We start from the raw sequence: 15,963 nt of genomic DNA on the forward strand, positions 1-15,963 counted from the left end.
TGGATTATTCGGGCATACATTTTGACCGTGATGAACTCTAATTCAGACAATACCAGATACAACAGGAGACTGCGACAGGGGATTCAGAGAAACAGGAGATCAAGGTTGGGTGTGGACACATTGTGTCTACATGTACATCCCCAGACATTCCAGAGCATGTTCCCGACCCTGCAGTCGAACTGTGGTACTCTGACTTCCTCAGAATCTGGAGTCCTCATTTCATGGAGCGCCGGTCTGAGGGAAAACTTGATTCAGGGATGAAATTTAAGCCGTAGTAGGTAGATTAAAATCTGTATTTACATTACAGTTCTATGGCCGGTTAAAAAATATTTTGGGTGGTAAATATTTTCCGCTCACCAGCCATTGGCAGATGGACCAAAAAGTTCATTTTGGGCCCTCCAGGTAACACCTTGTCAACAACACTTCAGGAAGCTGCACCAAGTGACAGCACCAGCGTCCAGATATAGCTCCAGGACAACACCCCAAAACCACGACATCTCAAGCTTCATGTTAAACACCATCAGACTGAAATCCATCTGAACAGCCCATTCTTAGAAAACAAAACAAGCATAGTCTTTGTCAGTTCATCTATAACATCTGAAACTCCCTTTACGGTCAAACAGCTGTATCTCCTGTAGCTTATTAAAATTAGGCAATAACTGCCAATTACGCCTGGTTCACACAGTGATGGTCAAAATGTGTGGAGCTGTGCAGGCAGGCAAGGTTTGAAGTTATCTCTCAAGGGTCGCTTTGAGCTATTTCTGATGCTTTCGTGTGAGAAATCAAGTTCAGCTGAAAGGCTTTGGAGGAGAGACTTTTTCAAAATGTGCTTTGTTATCCCCATCTGTATGATTCATTATAATGCGGCTGTAAAGACATAGTTCTTGGAAACTGCTCTGAGTGGACAGGTTTCAAAAGGTTCCTGTTACTCATGGCTGGACAACACATTTCTTTATAGCACATTGACGTTCTGCTGATAGCTATCAGGCAGTCCAGTCTCAATATGGTAGAGGCTCCGCCATGATCAACCAACGATACATCTCATACTTGATCACACGGTTATTGCAATTGGATGAGTGAACTGGACTGGGCTGATAACCCACCAGAACCATTCTTTTTCTGTTTGAGTGGAGAATCTGTGAATCCTGCCAGGCTTCCACAGGTGATGCATTCAATGACATTGAGAAGGAATTTCTGTTGGGCAAGAAATGAATTGGGTATCAAAATATTGGTATCACTCTAGACGAAGGCAGATCCGATCAGTGCAGCCAAGGCACTGAGCTCTCTTTGTGAATGTCCATCAGGACTGTGTGTGTTTGTCAGCCATCCACAGCATGTGTCAGCGTAAATGTGGCCCTCCCCTGAACCTCTGCTCAATGCGTCCAGTGTTGTGCTGCAGCACAGCGGGCTCATTCATGAGGCTCTGCAGTGGTGTGTGTAAACAGTCTCGCTCTTCCGGGAGCTGTAAGTGTGACTTTCTCTGCTGAGGCACAGGAAGGAAATGAGAAAGAGCATCGTTAGTCTTGGCTCATCTGCCTCACGCTGCATGCTGTTTAATGTTGGCCACTGATCAGTAGCACAGGGATTAACCACAGACGTGTTGATGTGTGATTATTAAATCAAGTTATGATCAGTTTCTGATCAGGTTTGTGCTGTTTGCAACAGTTCCTGTTGACCTGCCTATTCATCCCACAGTAGATTTAGTCACTGAAGGGTTTGATGACTATTATATCATCCATTCCTTCTCTTGTGTGATGTGATCAGACATAAAGATCCCTTCACTACCTAACTCATTACTATCTAGCTCAGATCCATCCACCATTTCAGTTTGCTGAGTACACTGGTACTGATCGGTGAAGTTAACAGCTTGGCGTAGAACGCAAGTAGGGAAGTCAGACAGGTTGGCTTTAGTTAACTGTTAGCAGTACTGGGGCTTAAAATTTGTTGAGGCAAGATAAGAAGTGGCAGAGACAGTCTGATCCATACTTGCAGTAAAAAGCACAAATTACACAAAAACGCTTGCAAGTTTTGCATCGAGAAGCGATGACATAACACGCCAGTGTCCGCTCCCATCTGGGTGAGTATCCTGCTCAGGCTTGGACGTTGTCCAGTATAAAGCAGTACGTTGCTCAAGAGAACCTCTAACTGGAATTGTATTGCAGCGCATGAATGTATTTGTCAGCTGTACATTGCTGATACTGCGAATCAATCTGTTGACCTGCCAAGGATCTGACCAGGATCTTCATCAAGGACTTGGTGACATGGCAACCAAATGGGTAAATTGAAACGTAGACCCAATCTCATGTGGGAAAGCTAACAAAGTGGCTTGCAGTGGAAGCAAAAAATTAGGCAGCTAAAGCAAAGTTAGCCAAAGTTTCAGAAACACCACCGGATCACATTAGTGTGTGCTAAATACTTTAAATTGTGTTTATGTGAGACTGTGGTCGAGTGTGTTAGTCACTCAATGTATGCTTGAATAGGTAAATTGATGTAAATCACTGTTTAAAAAGTGAACATACACAACTACATACATGTTTAAAGTGTGGCTATTGATAAGATGATAGAAACGGAGGCACCACGGCAGCAGAGGTTTTTCACAGGTGGCTGTGAGAATCCTGACTGTTGGCTGAATCAGTCAGGAAACAGCCAGTGGCTGAATCAGACAGTAAATTCCTCTGGAGGGTTCATTTTTCTACTGCCTGCTCTCTGTTGTGTGTTTCCACCTTCTACTCACTTACACACATACTCCAAATCCGCCCAGGATGTACGTTTTTCTCATCAAGGAAAATTCTCACTGGCTTGGTCAGATCACACGAAAACAAGTGGATGACATAGAGAACAGACAGGTGATGAAAAGAGAAACTGATATCAGCTCAGGATAACAAGTCTGCTCTGTAATACTCTGTAATTGTGTTGCTACGGTTACTATCCGTTACACTTATTGGTTAAAAAAGCATGAAATTGTTCCTTTATGCATAAAGTCATAAAATTGATTGACCTTAACCAACTTGCTGGTTCCACCTTAGCAGTCTACGACTCAATCCAGTCAACCTAAGAATGCCCCTGAATGCTCCAGATTCATGGCTGTCACCACTGATCCATGCACAAGCAATTTGACTATTGACTCTTTGCCATTGTTTTGTGAAGACTGTTCCAGCTCTCCTTGCGATCTCACTGTTCCATCCGTGTAGCTTACATTTGTAAATGGATAAATGGGGCGGCTGTGGCCTGAGAGGGTAGAGCACTCGTCCTCTAACCAGAAGGTCGGCAGTTCTATACTTTTAATCTATGAGGTTCAATATCTTGCAGATGGGGAAGGCTATAGAAAAACATTATAGGAAAAAAGTGTGTCCCATACATGCACTCTATGAATATGTGTGTGAATGGGTGAATAGCAAAACAAACTGTACTCTTAAGTGCTTTGAGTGGTCATCAAACCAGAAAGGCTCTATATACAGTAATACAGACCATTTAAGCAACTACATTTGTTTGTTGGTGCAGCGATATCGCTGCTATCAGAGTCAGTGTCTTTTAACATCCATTGTCTTGTAGTAATGAAGACTATCTTGCTCAAATTTGGACAACTCAGTCCGATATAGTCAAATACAGCTGAAATATACTGTCAATAAGTTTTTTACTGGTCATTTGTCAGATCTGCAGGAACTACAGATAATAATAATAATAACTAACAGTAATAAGGAGTAAATAGAGTTAAGTTAATAAACTTTCTTTGACAATGTGGATGATGATCTAATAGATTTCTAAAATGTTGTATATTAATCTTTGTGTGTGTCTGTATTTTGTTTGCTTCCCATAGAGGCATTTACTGTTGTTAATCAGAAACATTATTACCAGCAACAAAATGTCCATGTTCAATTTTCTTTAATCAAGATTCCTTATTTAACTATGTTGAAAAATAGTTTAGTGAACCTCTCTTTTCTGTGTGTGTGTGTGTGTGTGTGTGTGTGTGTGTGTGTGTGTCAGCTGTTCCCAGTCCATGTCTGTTGCTGTGGTTGTCTACTTTGTGTAAATAAACTCAATGTGTATTGTTAATCCAAGGCGTCTGCCTTACATTACAGCCATCTATTTCAGACCCCCTGGCCTCCTAACTCCAAGTGCTTGGGGAGACTGTCAAACGCCCATGCACTGCACACATGGTTTCCAGTGTTGCACTGTACATGCATGTGTTCTGTAGCATCTGTCAGAAATGGCAACACATATGGTTGTCAGTGCTTCTGGTGTCACCACGGTCCTGTGTAAGCATCTGTCAAACATTTCCAAACCCATGTTTCGAAGTTCTCTGTGAGGGGGATTGTGCTGCTGCTACTGTGCAAGGCTGCTGTGGTACTGAGGGAGTATGCTATTTGGTTATGGGGGTAAGGGTTCTTCTGATTTGGTTTCGTGACTCTGTGCTATCAAAAGCCATTGGCCAGAGGCATTAGATTTTCAGATTGTCCGTCTGTGCCATTCTTGTGAACACAATTACTCAAGAACATCTTGAGGAAATCTCTTCAAATTTGGTATAAATGTGTGCTGGGACTGCTGCATTTTAACGTATTAGAACTTGGTGGTCAAAGGTATAGAGAATTTTGTTAATTCCCACCTCAACTAACTTGCCAGTTTAACTATATTTAGTCATTTCAATAAATTGAATTAACATTCAGCTTAAAAGGTATGATTGAACCCTTGTTGTACCCCACAGACTGACCTCATCAAATAAACGCTTCGGTATCAAAGTATTCTAAATTCTTAACACCTCCACCTCTGTGTTTGTCATACACACACCTACACTCAGTCACCCATTCTCTCTCCTTTTTTGTAGATGTCATCTCTGCAACTCACTTCAACCCTTACTTCAGACGGCTGACATTTGATGTTTCCTCTATGGAGAAGAATGCATCCAACCTTGTGAAGGCTGAGCTCAGGATCTTCCGTCTTCAAAACCCTGTGGCCCGAGTGTCTGAGCAGCGCATCGAGCTCTACCAGGTACAGACACCGGTTCGATCCCATGTCCTGAATCATACAAATAAAAAAGTTTTAAAAAACATTTCACAGGAAATATATCTTTCTCTTGCAACCTTGACTGCACTGTTATAATAACGTAATAACAAAAATCCATATGCTTGTAGTGCACAGAGAGCTCTGATTTCTTTTGTTGTCTCTCAGACTTCCTTTATTTCATTGTCATACAATGGATTGTTTCAGTATTCCAAGGCAATACAGGAGGAGAATGGGATTTAAGTGAACAGTAAAGAGGAGCAATGCTATCTTTAGTGAATTGTACTTTAAAGAAAAGGGTCTCAAAACAAGAGAGATCGTCTAAACGTATAACTGAACACACTTAAAGGTCTTTTGGAAAATAACACCTAGCCCACAACCAAGACCACATGGTCTGGAGGAGCTGATAAAATCATAATCAGACAAGCTGTGCCCATCTGCTTTGAACCAGGTGTCAGTAAAGAACATAAAGACAGGGTTTTCAGATGAAACAGAATCACTTGTGTATGAAAAAGAGCTTTGAGAACACTTTCTTCTTCCTTATTCTGGTAAAGAAAGGAATGGCAGACATCGGGGCTGCTTCTTGGTGTGCGGGGAGTGCCACATCAGCAGTGGTGGGTCCATACCCAGAAATCAGAGGGAGGCATGAGACAGGGTGGGGGGTGGCGTGGGTAAGACCTAGATGTGAACATGCCCTGGAATGCTGACTGCCGGGAGGTGTTCCTCGCTTTTCACGAACCTTCGGTGCCACATTGTAACAGCTTGTCGATGCCTTTTTGTCTGCATCCTGAGCTAGTGTGAGATATCCCTGACAGGCAAGGAGGAATGAGAGTGCTGGAAAGGATCAGTGGTATTGTCTTAGTTGAACTGGGCAGGGGATTTGGTTTGAGTTATCTGGGGGTCGGCTCTCTGACTCTTCCCTCATCCCAGAAAATGTCTTTCTAGAGCTCTGTGTTGTCGAGGAGGTCTTTAGTCTTACACCCTTGTTAAGCCAATGGCATATATCCAGATCCATGGTGCTGTTAGTTTCAAGCAGGTTTGTGTCACTAAGGGGCTCATTAAATCTTAGTGATGCTTTGCAAGTGTCAACAATCCCTCCTCTTGTCTTTCATGAAGTTGATAGATTCTTTTTTCCAGCTCAATGATTTTATGGGTGAGCATGGTACATGCTGGTGCAGTGGGGGGGAGAAGTGAGATGAGGCAGCTTTTTCCCAGTGGCACGGTTGCACTTTTGGGGCCTGACAAGCTTTGCAACTGTGAGCCGGGATCATGCCGTTGACAGTTAGGATACAGGTGTTGGGCTGGACAGTATGTGCTGAAACCAAGACTCAAGACACATAAGCAGTTTAAAGTATTCAAAAAAAAAAAAAAAAAAATAGTGGTAATGATAATGAAAATGTGAGAAGCAGGCTGGGAATCTAAAAGTGTTCCAGTTCAGTTCCCAGTGATCAACTGACAAGCCGCCAAACAAGGATCCAGGTGAATTCTGTTTTCTCGTGCTAAAGTTCTGCCTGTTGGTCTGGCATTGACTAAAGCTGCAGTTACGCTTGACAGATTGATTATTGTGCATGCCAACTGTGGTGCTTTCCCCTTTCTCACTTGAGGCATAGTGACTTGCCAGAATAATACAACCACACCACCAGAAAAAGGCAAAAAGAAGGAAACACAGAATAGTTTTGGCACTGGCTTGTTTCTTCCAGGAACACCCCAGACTTGTGCACGCTTCTGTGGTCACAGAAGTTTTTCCATAGTTTCCTGAAGAATGCCTCTTCTTTACCAACAGTCTCTGTAGTCGCCATCTGGGAATCCCTATGCTGCCTCATTAATGAGGGGGTCATAGAGATTTTTGTAGAGACAGAGCAGTTAACAGACTTTTGCCTCCAGCTCATGTTGTGCTATCCACGCTGTGCATGCTGAGTTAAAAAACTTGGGAGGTGTACAAGGATAGAAAGAGCAAGCATATGATTGGGGGGGGGGCGAACCACATGAGGCTTTGTTAATCTACAGCCTCAGGGGGGGTTGTAGCGCCAAAATAACAGAATAGTTTAAATGTTTTCAGCACATTTCTAACATAAAAAGGTGAGTTCTGCAAGAGTGACATATTGCATATTTAGTAACATTTAGCTGCATCTATGGCCTTTTTGTTCTCATCCTCTCGTCCACTATTCATTTTCTTCTCTCAATAATGACATCATAATAATAATATCCATCTCACCAATATTAGGCTTCCTGCTTTCCAACAGTGATGTTGCTCCAGTGACTGGATATGTTGTCCTTAGCCGAAGCTAATTAGCGTGAAGATACCCCCTCCCTTTTCCATAGATGACAACCACAAATTTCTACATACTAGTATTGCAGTGCTGGAAACCAAGGTTCAGCGGTTAGAGGTGAACATGGAGGTAAATAATGAACTATGTGGAGCATGAATGCCAAGAAACAGGAGGGCTAGATATCCTGGATAGCCTTCCACTCACAAGTTCTCCTTATCCACTAAGACTTATTAAAGAGTTTCTACATTTGTTGCACCTGATTGTGTGGCATCATTCTGGACTGTCCAAGTGAAGTTCAGGAATTTCTGGTGAAGTATACTAATATAAAGAATTTAAACGTTGACCTATTACACTTCTGGTTTGCCCGCAGATTTTAGGACACAAAGATCTGACTTCCCCAACACAGCGGTATATTGACAGCAAGGTGGTGCGGACACAGACAGAGGGAGAGTGGCTGTCCTTTGACGTCACAGAGGCAGTGAGTGAATGGTTGAACCACAGAGGTGAGTGTATATTTCCTTCATCACTGTCGCTCGTCCTCATCACGCACCTCACATGTTACATTCTGACATATTTCATCGTGTTTTTTGTTTCTCTAAAGACAGAAACAATGGATTCAAGATCAGCCTTCACTGCCCCTGCTGCACATTTGTGCCATCAAATAACTACATTATTCCCAACAAGAGTGAAGAATTGGAGGCACGGTTTGCAGGTTATATGATTCAAATAATTGCAAATTGTTGTCCAAGTCTTATAACGCTGGTGTTATTCTATGTTTTGTTATTATCAAGAAATCCTATCGATAGACCAAAGCCAACAATGCATAAGAATGTCCTATCTAAATTTCCTGTCATATCCTCTCCTGTCCTGCTATGGCTAGGTAACATCTATATTTGATTTGAACAGCAGTGAGGGGTTAAGGTCTTATATCTTTAGATAACACTTATCACTCATTGGTTGGACCGGATATGGAAAGTTGGGTTTGTGTGTGGTTGAGGGCGATAACCCATAGCAGTATTCTGCAGCTGTCCAGACATTGACCAGTTAGCTATGGTCTTATGTCCATTCTATATTTCCACAGAGTTTTCACACACCAGCTTGGTTGTTATTGGCCATCCAATCTCCATATCTCCAATCTCCATAAACTGGCAACCACAAGCAACATCTTCTAGTTGATGTATTGCTCTACACAACAGTGACAGGACCCTGCTGTAAACAATGTCAGAGGTCTGACACACCCAAATGTGCAGAAAGTTTCTGCAAATTTCCAGTGATTTTCTATTCACAAATAATGTGTTCAATATTGTTACTTTTTATAGTAGTTTTTCTTCTTTTTTTTAAATATTTTTTTTCTCATTTCTAAATCTTTGTTGACCAATTACAACAAAGCAATTTGCCTGCAGGGTTTTATTTAGTTAATTCATATCATATCACTTCTGTGAAAATGTGTTTGATTTTAATAATCGCAATAAGCACTATTTTGAGACCTACCTGCCCTTCCACATGCATATGTAGGAAAGCTTAAGGTAGGGACAACACACCTCTCTACCCTGCCATTAGCCTTCAAGGAAATTCAGGCAGGGAGAGCAGCAGCTAAAAGACCCTGACACAAAACAGACCAGGCATCAATGAAAACACACAACGCTGATTATGTAGGGTAGTGAATTGGCTTGAAGTGGAAGCAGGAAGAGTAGAGCATGTGCACAGTATGAGCTTTGCCAATTGAATGCATAGAAATCTGCTGCTCTATGCTGACGTTCTTGATTGTAGCTGAGCTTGACCTGCCAGAACTAACGCATTGCACAATTTAGTAGGAGGCATGAATTATTGCTCTATATCATCCATTAATTCCTTCATTTAGATACTTTACCACACACTTTCTTGATTCATTCAAATCTGATATTTTGATCTGTTGATTAACACATGTTTCCTTGTATGCAGTGAGATGCAGCTCATTGACAACTCTGTATATTTGCAGGTATTGACGACAGCTTCATTCATGGCGGTGACCTAAAGGTGTTTAAGAAGCGCCGGCATAGTGCTCGAGCTCCACACCTTCTCCTCATGCTTCTCCCTTCATACCGGCTGGAGTCCCAGGCCCGGCACAAGAACCATAGATCCAAGAGAGCCCTGGATGCCGCCTACTGCTCCAAGTAATAACCTGGGACCTACTCTTACTGTCGTTAGACACACACACACACACACACACACACACAAAATCACCTTTCTGAACAGAAACAACAGACAACTGACAGAGTCACATTTGACTGGAGTCCTGGTCTATGTCACAGTGTGTGTCAGGAGACAGTGCATGTTGTGCATAATATAGTGTTTTTAAAATTTCAATGAGACACATTCTGCTCATATATTTAGGTTCATAGTTTGAAGTTAGATTATTACCTGTTTAAAAGTTTACTTGGACTGTTCAGAAAATGCAGAATTCCCTCATACTGTCCATTGCTGCAGCTCCCCTTTTAGCCTCTGTCTGAAACCATTGATTTTAGTCCCTGTCTCGTAAAGGCCCCCCTCCCTAAAAGGCTCTGGTTGAACCGACTGGCACCCACTGTTGTGATTGGACAACCACTTCCACTGTTTATAGGAAATGTCGTCTTGTGCTCTCGCTGTACTTGGCTTTGTTAGGGGGCGTGGCTAGGTATCCATTTTCAAGATTTATGACATGACATCATGACTCCACAGAGGTTTCTGCCAGGCTACTGACAAGGCATCGCAGGAGCCTCGGGAGAAGTGTTTTCTGTGGGGGAGAGGAGCTCCCTTCACCACAGAACTTTTATATACACAAAAACCTTCATAACACACTAGAGGGAAAGGGAAAAAGTGAAAAAGCACAATATGTCTCCTTTAACAGATATGGAAAATTCAAAAAGCAGGATTAGCCTGGACTACAGTGATTTATACTCATAGAAATGATGACCAGTAGAAGTACAAACTATAAGTACAAACAGGAACCCGCTCCATGATTAACCTCCCTGCTGCATCTCTTTGTAGAAATGTGCAGGACAACTGCTGCTTGCGCTCACTCTACATCGATTTTAAGAAGGACCTGGGCTGGAGGTGGATCCATGAGCCAAAGGGATATGAGGCCAACTTCTGTGCCGGGGCATGTCCATATCTATGGAGTGCTGACACGCAGCATTCCAAGGTAGTGTATAGGGGATAGGGTCAAGGTATCAGTCTGTGGGATAAGTTAGTAACTTGAATGTAAACTTGTACTTCTATATTCCTGATGGTAATCTTTCTTCTCCAGGTATTAGGCCTTTATAACGCCATCAACCCTGAAGCTTCAGCATCGCCCTGCTGCGTCTCCCAGGACCTGGAGCCCCTCACCATCCTCTACTACATCGGCAAGACTCCCAAAATAGAACAGCTCTCTAATATGAAGGTCAAGTCCTGCAAGTGCAGCTAGAAACACATACAGGCCAGCATCAACACTATCCCCCTGCCTCAACACACACACAAACACACACACTCGCACACACGGGACATACACACAGTCAAGCCATGAATCTACTGTACAGTGTTTACACAGAGGCAAAGTCAGGAGGGGTTTGAATTACAGAACAAGTCAGTGGTACTTCATTGAGTACACAACACACATGATCAGTGCTTCTCCAGAAACCTGACTTTGATACCAATGCTTTAAGGCTGAAATAAACAGAGTTGCGCTGAACAATGTCGGTGGCATAGGTTCACAATGCCTAATATTGATAAAAGCAGGTCGGGCTGAAGCCAGGCTGAGTCCAGGTCGAGGCAGCAGGCTGTAGTGTAATGTTTGGCTGTCCAATCGTCAAGAGCTGTTGGCTATCCAACATCAACATGTGCAGCTTTTTTACACCCAACAAACGCCCTCCTGGAGGAGAGCCAGAGCAGCCACTCAGTGCTGCACAAGTCTCAATTTCATTGGGCCTCATTCCAACCAACCGTTCATAAGAAGACATTTATTTTTCAAACCCAATTATGCAGGTATCCACGCTCTAGTCCAGATGCTCAGCTGACGGTACACCCGCGAGTGCCGTGTTTCCAGTGATGGTCCCCAAGCGCTAGTCCAGCTCAGATAACTCTGGACATCCTGTCCCCTTCCCCTAACCTTTTCCTTTCCCCCCTCTCTTTTCTGTGTTTGACAATATTTCTTTTAAATTTCAATTTAAGATGAAATCACTTTTTTTTTACGTCATCAGCTTTGCCACTTTCTCCCAAGAGAGCTTTTACTCAATGTGTAACTGCGTCTCATTTAGTTTATTTTATATCCATCGCCGATGCTACAAAACATAACCGTTTTTTAACGTCCGATGCGCCAACATCTTTAGATTTTTGTTCAGGCATTCTTGATCACTTAAATTTCCCTTTATATTTCTTTGATTTCCTTCCTTTTTATGGGCATTAACGAGGCGTTTACCTCAGCTTATTAGGAATAACTGGTTCATGCTCTCAACTTATGAGGACAGTGGGATTCATCAATGTAAGAACAAGAGTGAACAAAATTTGCAGTTTAAGGACACGTGAATCTAATGTCTTTTTTTTTAACTTTCTTTAGAACAAGGATATTAGTGAATTAAGGACATTTTTTTATGAGGCCACACATATCAAACAATACATTTTTATTCAACAGCAAGTTAAAAAGAATTATGAAATATTTTTACATATGACATCAGGAGCTTTCCATTAAGTATAACAGGGGTTCAGATTTATTGTTTAAATAGATCCTTCTAGCAACCACAGTATTTCTAAACCCGATTAAATGGAATGGGAACCAGTTGATGGTGTGATGAACTAGTTGATACAAAGCATAGTCATCAGCCAAACTAAACAGAAAAGAAACTCACATATTAGGTCATTCAAAGGAAGGCCTGTCCTTATTTCCATGCAGGGTTTATTTTTCTCAGCTGTTATAATACACATTTCCTAATTCTTTAATAAACACATTTTAGGATACAATCTTTATATTTTGCAGCGGTATCAAAGGCATGGACTAAATGTGACAACAAACATAAATACACACATTTATACACACATACATACATGCAGTAACACGGACAGGGCTTTTGTACTGGTATATCCTTTGGCATTTTGAAGGCCCTGTCAACATGCACCACCTCAGAAACTTGTCACACCGATACATGAGAGTAAGGCTAACACTGGAAGTATAAATAATAAGTGTCTATTTGTCCTGAAAAAGACGTCGACCCACCCCAACAACCACCCACCACTTCACCCCCCTCTCCCCCAATTCACCATCTGCAGTCACTCCACATTCTCATCTCTGTGTTTGTCTTTGTTTTGTATCCATCGTTTTCAACATCCTCCCATTCCATTATTTTTAAGCTGTTTATAAAAACCTCAAAAGTGAAAATGAAAGAATAGGTGAGACTGTCGTTTATACCATATGTTGATGAATGATTGGCTAATCTGAATAAGATGCAGACCATCTTGCTAAAGTTATTGGTCACAAAAACAATTGCCACACTATATGGTGTCATTTTCGGACTTCATGGGGATGATGATGTCATACCTACCCACTGATCATTATTTATTTTTTGATCGATGTAAACTTTTGGTCGTGTCTATTTTTCATTCGGATGCAGAAATACTTGGAAAGATGCATTTTGAGCTGTATCAAGTAGTTTTCTGACATCACTTATGATGTGACATCATGATGACGGAATAATCTTTTGATCCATATAAGCTTTTCATTGTCTCTAATGTTTTTATTTGAGGAAATATCTTGAAAAATTCTTTATTTTTATTTTCGTTGATCTTATATTTCGACTGATGGTCTGCAAAAGTTTAACTTTTGGAGGTAACCTCCCATGTAGCATAACCACCAAGTTTTGAAAAATCCGTCCATGTGTGTTTTGGTTGTATTGTACTCACACACACACAAACACACACACACACACACACACAGATAGAGGTTTGTGCAGCTATCCTCAATACGACTTTCCATTGACTTCCATTTATGGTGGACAGCCTAACCAAAACCTTATCCCTGCCCTTAACCAGGACCTCAGAAATAACACTTAGCCTCATTAGGACTGGGCCTTGGTCCCAATGAGGTCTGCTGGTCCTGACTAGGTCAGTGATTATGCTGGAAAAGGTCCTAAATAGGTAATAAAATTAGTATAAACACACGCACAAACACACAGAGGTAAAAAAACAATCCCCTGCTTCTGGGTTATAATTCGAGTAACATGTTCGAAGCAGCTCACCTAATTTTACAGTATGTAATATTTGTGGTATCACAATCCATTCATAACACCTGCGTCAGTCAGGAAACAAGTTAATAAACAGTTGCACCTTTACCTTTTCAATAGTTTCAAACAATTTGGTAACCCAATTTTTTTTTCAAAATGTACAAGGTACTGCCAACTGATAATTTCAGACTCAATATCTAAATCTGACCCATGTTCAAACAATAGTTTGGATGTCAAGTAAAAAGTTGTAGCATATTCAGACCTGTCTCCCTGTCTCCACATCACGGAGACATTCTGTCTGCAGCCTTTATCATTCTGCCATAGTGGCAAATAAATCTCTGGCTTGTTTTTATTTCTCCGACAAATCACTACAATCTCGTGCTAATTCCAGGATACATTAACAGTGCAAAGTGACAAGGAAGCGTCGGGGTGAGGGGACTTGTGAAGGGAGGATTATTTAATGAATCAAAACGAACTATTTAATGATACGAACCTGCCACCTGTCACTCTAGTAATGTTTTGTAGTGTCATCAGTGTGTTGTCATGCCAACAGAAAACTATGATTTCACCCTCTACACTGCAAGAGCTGTCGGTCAGTCATTATTCTTTGTTTCTTTAATTACAAAACAAACTATTGCACTGATGCTGTTTTAATTTTTCCTATTTTAAAATATCTAGTTTTCCTATTTAGTCTGCCCCCTTCCCCCCCTTATGAAATAAGAAGTGTTAATGTAGGTGTCCTGACCCTGGCCGTGTTTAGTGCCAGTGGACTTACTGAGTAGCAGGAAAGAAGGCTAGGCACCAACTCTGTCACAATAGAGCTGTCATTTTTTATGTGTATTTGTTGTTGTTTTAATGATGATAATGATGATGTTATTGTGATCCACTATGCTGTATTGTAACACAGTATTGTTGTGGTGTTTCATTGGTAAATAAATTATTTAAGTTTCAAGGGAACTCAGTGTTCTGTGTGTTTTCTTTGTTGTGATGTTTAATCAGACTGCTGCAGCACACATGTATATGTTTATATGCTGCACAGGCACTGGATCTATATCCATAACATCGGATTTTGTTTTTACCTTCGAGGATTTATTATCTATGTAACACACATGGAATCAATCACCTCAGATAATCAAGAGTTTGTGTATGGTAACTGATAGGTGTAAATAATACAGATGCAGTAATGTGCATATTATTCAATATTGTATTGGAATATTGTACTTCTTTAGTCATTTAAACGGGACTTAGCTGGTTTTTGGCTCTTTAACAAGTTAAAAAGTTAATACATTTTCTGGAACATCATATAATTTGAAGAACAACAAAATCTTGACACTGGTTTGTGTGCCCGCCACATCTGAAACCACAACTCTGCTCCTCCACCTGTGTGAGAGTGACACCACTTATACCAGTTTTATAGATTTAACAAAACATAATCCCTGACTACACCATGATGCTGAGAGTATGAGAGAAATGGGAGTGGGAGCAGTAAGGTTTTGTCAGCTCTGGAATGAGGCTTTCCACCACGCTCTGTATGAGGGATTCCGCCTGCATGGCTGGCCAATGATAAATAAAGAGCGTGTGGTTCCAGCTCTGTGTGGTTCCTGTCCAGGGGAGCAGACCAGAGGAGAGTTTGGCACTGGTCCCTAATCATAATCTGGACCACCACGAATTATAACTCAGCATCTCGACTGGGGTGTTTCATCATCCTGGTTAATGTTGATCATGCTGAGCAGAGACAATGTGTCCTGGGTTGGACAGGAATACACATTGTCACATATCATCAGATTTTAATTAAATATATCTATAGCGTGAGGATCTTCTCTTGAGCAGTTTGTAATGTGGTGTGTTGTTATGGTTGACCTTACTGTGAGACACATTCCCTGATTTTATTGCATCCTCAAATATCACCTCAAATGTCCCTCAGCTCACTGTTGATGTCCCAAACTCAAATTTCACATCTGTGGCACAGAGGTGTGCAGTTTTCTTGCAGAAGGAGTCAAGCTGACACAGAAGAGCTGGAACATGGACTCTAAATGATTGTCTTTGGCTCCAACCTTGAATCTAATCAGATTCCTGTGGCAATATCTGACTTGCACATACAGCCACCACAACTGTGATGTGAGAGGTTGCGTTGAAGCCCTGTTGGATGTTGCACAGCAGCTGAACTGGCCCTCTGTCCTGGGCCATGCAGCAGGCAGCTCCTGTGAAAGGCCTGTGACTGTGCAACAGGGCGAGCACAGATTTCCAGGGTGAAAGGGCTCACTGTCCCTGGAGAGAAAAGCAATTTGGAGATTTTGGTTACTCAGCTGCAGCTGCCGGCACAAAATAACACAAAATTAGAGAGAGGTGACTGTGACATCAGCACTCAGCAATGCACTGGCTTCCATCAGCAGAGAGAAGAATCTCAGAGATTGGGCTGAGGATAGAAAGTGCATGTCTAACTACACAATGTGTGTGAGCCAGCGTGTTTGTGTGTTTGGATGCCA

General features: G+C 41.7%; 1 protein-coding gene across 1 annotated transcript in view; it reads left to right on the forward strand.

Moving 5' to 3' along the window:
* tgfb2 (transforming growth factor, beta 2) overlaps window positions 1-13,741 on the forward strand; it is a 28,968-nt gene extending 15,227 nt beyond the window's left edge. Inside the window, exons 2-7 of the mRNA XM_061081917.1 lie at window positions 4,823-4,986; window positions 7,639-7,771; window positions 7,870-7,980; window positions 9,247-9,421; window positions 10,275-10,428; window positions 10,534-13,741. Of these exons, the coding sequence (XP_060937900.1) occupies window positions 4,823-4,986; window positions 7,639-7,771; window positions 7,870-7,980; window positions 9,247-9,421; window positions 10,275-10,428; window positions 10,534-10,692 (896 nt within the window). The 3' untranslated portion in view covers window positions 10,693-13,741. The remainder of the gene's footprint in view (window positions 1-4,822; window positions 4,987-7,638; window positions 7,772-7,869; window positions 7,981-9,246; window positions 9,422-10,274; window positions 10,429-10,533) is intronic.
* Window positions 13,742-15,963: the final 2,222 nt, after the last annotated feature.

Source organism: Limanda limanda, chromosome 11 (genome assembly GCF_963576545.1).
Source record: "Limanda limanda chromosome 11, fLimLim1.1, whole genome shotgun sequence".
Taxonomy (NCBI): domain Eukaryota; kingdom Metazoa; phylum Chordata; class Actinopteri; order Pleuronectiformes; family Pleuronectidae; genus Limanda; species Limanda limanda.